This window comes from Triticum urartu, chromosome 3 (assembly GCF_003073215.2).
Source record: "Triticum urartu cultivar G1812 chromosome 3, Tu2.1, whole genome shotgun sequence".
NCBI classification, from domain to species: domain Eukaryota; kingdom Viridiplantae; phylum Streptophyta; class Magnoliopsida; order Poales; family Poaceae; genus Triticum; species Triticum urartu.
Genome location: NC_053024.1, coordinates 710680702 through 710685460, shown reverse-complemented (window position 1 = coordinate 710685460; position 4759 = coordinate 710680702). Strand labels below are relative to the sequence as shown.

Below are 4759 nucleotides of genomic sequence, written 5' to 3'. Positions count from 1 at the left end.
AGCACACACCACACCCGGGAAAAACCAAAGACGGGCACCACCGCAAAGCAAACTACAACACCAAAGAGCCTGTCCTAAGATGATACACAACACCGCGTCACGACCGACGTCGGTCACCTCCAAAGACCACAACTACCGCAGAGCTTCTCTTGTCGACACACCATCCACTCTGAGCGCCTAAGAGTAAGTGGCAAGTGAATGGCAGAACTAGATCCAATCTGAAGAAGGCGCCGTCTTGGAGACACCGGCGACGGGCATACATAGAGCCGTCGAGGATCAAGGAAGGACAGCAGCAAGCACCAGAGGAGAACAATGAGGAAGCAACCATGTCTCCAAACACCGTGCTCCCAACGGAGTAACGATGACGAGGACGCCGCCATCGTGCTGATCCACCACCGAATCGAGGCTTTCGCCCGGAGACAGCCACCAACTCCAGAGGAGCGAGGGAAATGACGAACACACTTCGGTGACGCCTCCAAGGAGGGGAATGACAACCACAGTTGCCACCGTCGCCGGCTCGGCAAAAACCATGCAAAATTTTCATCCGCGCATCGCACTTCACCACTCCTCCTGGGAATGGCGGCACCGTGCAAGTAGCCTCACATCGCTGCCACCGCAGCACCTAGTCGACGTAGTCGCAAAGCCGAGGGTCGGCAACCGGCCGCACGCACAACAAGGGGAAACACGGCCACACCACCAACATCCAGCCTGGACAAAGAACCACAGCCACCCCACTCCTCCGGCAAAGTCCAGGACCACTCACGACGGCCGTCGCCCACTCCAAGGGACAGCCTTGCAACGGCCAGATCTGCCTTACCACGAAGAACTCACGTGCCAGCACCTCCCGGAGCGCACCGCCGTTTGCCACACGACACAGGGGTGACCGGCCGCTCGCTGCTCGCCAGAACTCCATTCTGACCGAGCCATCTCAGCGCCGTCACCCGCCTGACCATGAGCTCACGCAGCTGCCTCCGGACATCGCCGGCCCCACCATAGACGCGCCACCGCACTGCTGTCGGTCCCCGCTAGACCTGCCGCTCCACCATTGCTCCAGCCGAGCTCCCGTCGACGCCCTCACAACGATCAGATTGGATCTGGCCCGGCCCGATCTTCACCGCGTTGAGGAGCACCACACTGGCCTCCAACACCCACCACCGCAGTGCGCCGAGGCCGACCAGAGTGCTCCGCCGCCACGCTCCGCCGCCTGCCTGTGCGCCTCGCCGAATCATGGCACGCCGGCCACCAAGCTTGCCGTCAAGTCGAGGAGGAGAAGCCCCCCGCGGCCACTGCTCCAGGAACGGGCGTTGGAGATCCCGCCGCCACCGGCACCGCCCGGGCTTCGCCCGGCGGCTCCCGCCGGCGGCGGCGGCGGGGAGGGAGAGTCGAGGGCCGGCGTTTAGGGTTGGCGCACCCAGGTCACCTGCGCAAGGGGGGGGGCAACATGGCGCCGGGCGAAACACTGTTGTTAGAGGACAAACATGAGACTAGCTAGTTAGATATACTTCCTCCGTCCGAAAATACTTGTTGGAAAAATGGATAAAAATGGATGTATCAACAACTAAAATACGTCTAGATACATTCATTCCACCACAAGTATTCCGGAAGGAGGGAGTACAAAATATGTTGAACGTAAAAATTAATGAAAATTAATTAAACTGTTTGTTAATTATTGCTGGAGTATAATGTTGGCACTAACTTTCTCTTAGTTTAGACTAGGTAAACTAGTTGTTGCAGGCAGTTCAATAATTATTTCTAGAAATAGGGTAGACTACTCAAATTATGAATAAAGCACATCTCTCCAAAAATCCTTTTCTGAGCCCAGGCTCATTTACACCCGTGCTTAAGAAAAAAAATACTAGAAAAATTCTAAATATTCCAATATTTTTGCTGCTAGATAATTTGATGCGTGAAGTCCGCTCGAATTTTCAAATCATTTGGACATCTGAGCAGCTCTCGGCAAAAAAGACAAATTCGGGGATTGTAAAAAAGTTTACTGTTCATGTACTATTCTGACCCGATTTGTCTTTTTTGCCGAGAGCTACGCAGATGTCCAAATGATATGAAAATTGAAGCGGACCCGACGCAATAAATTATCTACCATGCATTTTTTTGGAATATTTTGAATTTTGTATAATTTTTTTTGACCGGGTGCTGATGAGTCTGGGCACTGAATCACTGCACTCACATCTCTCCATTTACAGACATTAGAAAGTGTTTTTGGCACTGTGGTTGTTGTTAAAAAACCTACTTTTTGCTAAATTACAGTACTTAATTGAATTGAAAGTGGGCTACAAATTAATTGTAACGGATTTTCTAATGTAATGGTAATTAATTTTATTGAGCAGCAGTTTATTTAATCTTTAATATCACACTACATTAAAAATTAATTCAAGTGTAGCCAAAATTAGTTTGGAATACAAAATTTGGCCTTTTTCGTGAGCCTAGTATGTGTCCGCTTTGGAAATTTAAACCATGTATGTTCCTATTTCAATATATCAGTTAAATCTTACTGAGTCTAATGAGATACAATGATTAATTGCCCTATTACTAATTAGTATGTGGAAGACAACCTAGACTTACTGATTAGGCTGGTCATAGTGGGGAGTAACTTAGACTAGTATCATGCATATGACACTAGTCTAACTTACTACCTTCATAATGCAAAGTAACATAATAGTAGTATCATAGATGGCTTCATTTATTAACTCGTAGACTCATCTCGTCTTGGAAAGCGCTATGTTACAGTAATATATTATGTTACCATCTCTCATTAATTATTTATCACATAAGTAGAATTTTCTCGAAGTGCGCTATGTTAGTAGCTAAGTTACTCCCACTATGACTAGCCTCAGTACTCCCTCCATCCCATAATATAATATGTTTTTGCAAGCTAAAATAGCTTGCAAAAATATCTTACATTGTGGGACAAGGGGAGTAAAGAAAAGAGGCTGAAACATACTATTTTTCTTTGTTGAACGCATCACAGCTTAGAAACTACAACACTAGCTTTCCTCCTCCAGTTAAGACCCCTCTCTTTTTTTTCAGGGTGAGCTAAGACCCCTCTCTGACCACACGAGCACATGACACAAATGGTATGGTGGTTCACAATTTGACATCGCTATCCAACCCTATCTTCAAGCTGAAGCATGGATGCATCGTCCTCATAAAACCGCGTGTGTATGGTTCAACTACCGATCGATCACATCCCCCTTACGCTACACCGCGTGTCTATAAATACATGCGCTGCATGCTTTGCCTTCCCATCCAGTCATCCTCAGCTACTTCACCACAGAACCAACCAGTAGTCAATTAAGCAGCATTTGACCATGGCGCCCAAGCAGCTCCCCGCTGTCCTCCTCGCCACCTGCGCCACCCTCCTGGCCCTCGCCGCGCCATTGCTCGCCGGCGACCCCGACATGCTGCAGGACTTCTGCGTCGCCGACTACAAATCCCTTGACGGCCGTAAGTTCTGCTAGCTCTTCCATCCATACTCTCGTGCGCACATGCATAGATCACGCCTGAACTGAAAGTAATGCATGCATGTCTATATGTGTGCAGCACTGCGGCTAAACGGGTTCCCATGCAAGAGGCCGGAGAACGTGACCGCGGACGACTTCTTCTCGGCCGCGCTGGCATTCCCGGGCAACACCGGCAACCCGGTCGGCTCCATGGTGACGGCGGCGAACGTGGAGAAGCTCCCGGGGCTCAACACGCTGGGCGTCTCCCTGTCCCGCGTGGACTACGCGCCGTGGGGCGTGAACCCGCCGCACACCCACCCACGTGCCACCGAGATCATCTACGTGCTTGAGGGCTCCCTCGACGTCGGATTCGTCACCACTGCCGGCAAGCTCTTCGCCCGCACCGTCTGCAAGGGTGAGCTTTTCGTCTTCCCCCGCGGCCTCGTCCACTACCAGAAGAACAACGGCGGTGCGCCGGCCATGGCGATCTCGGCATTCAACAGTCAGCTGCCGGGCACGCAGTCCCTTGCCGTGGCGATGTTCGGTGCCTCGCCACCGGTGCCCACCGACGTGCTAGCCAGAGCGCTCCAGATCGACGGCGGCCTGGTGGAGGCCATCAAGTCCAAGTTCCCAACAAAGTAACTAGCCATGCATGCATGAGGTTAGTTGGGTCGGCTCTACGTGCGTACGTGCTGCTAATAATGACGAGGACCACGTAAAAGTGCAGTTTTAATTCATTTGCTTGACAAAATATCTTTTGTACAGTATATTCTGATTCTTTTGTGTCGGTGCCTGTTTACTGAAGGGTCTCGCCGGTTTTACTGTTAATTGTTGCCTTTTGTTCACGAACGACCTACCGGTAACTAATCTGTATGTGTCCATTATTGCTGAAAATGAATGTGCATTATTGCTTTAATTTTCATGGTTTTTCTTTTGTGAATAGAAACGGATTTATTACAAAGTTTCATTGGAAGTACAAAGCACCTCCGTAATAAAAAATATTTCCTCCATTCCTTTATATAAGGTGTATTTGTTTTTTTGATAAAATTTCATAATGTAAGATGCATTCTTTCTAACTCCTCATAATTTCATTTTTAGCCCTCCATAAGAAGGAAAGTATCTCCTTAATTTTCTTATTGTCCGTATCTCTTCTTGTAGCAAAAGAAGGAAAGAATCTCTCTCTCGATTGCATGTATCTACTACTTTCCTCGGCTTACTGATTTGCTTGCCACAAACCAAATTTTTTTGCTACGGGTAATTTTGTCTTAACATGTCTATAATTATGTGCCTTGGTCACCGTG

The 4759-nt window shown here is 49.0% G+C and overlaps 1 protein-coding gene across 1 annotated transcript; it reads left to right on the top strand.

Moving 5' to 3' along the window:
* The first annotated feature begins 3221 nt into the window (after positions 1-3221).
* Positions 3222-4380, top strand: LOC125546109 (germin-like protein 1-3). The gene is made up of 2 exons (XM_048710252.1): positions 3222-3462; positions 3559-4380. The coding sequence occupies exons 1-2, from the start codon at positions 3327-3329 to the stop codon at positions 4098-4100; spliced, it is 678 nt and encodes a 225-aa protein (XP_048566209.1). The 5' UTR covers positions 3222-3326; the 3' UTR covers positions 4101-4380.
* Positions 4381-4759: the final 379 nt, after the last annotated feature.

Excerpts from the sequence above, each read along its gene's own strand:
- LOC125546109 (XM_048710252.1), top strand. The coding sequence starts at position 3,327 with ATGGCGCCCAAGCAGCTCCCCGCTGTCCTCCTCGCCACCTGCGCCACC. Across the intron at positions 3,463-3,558 it reads CTACAAATCCCTTGACGGCC|CACTGCGGCTAAACGGGTTC; the intron begins GTAAGTTCTGCT and ends ATATGTGTGCAG.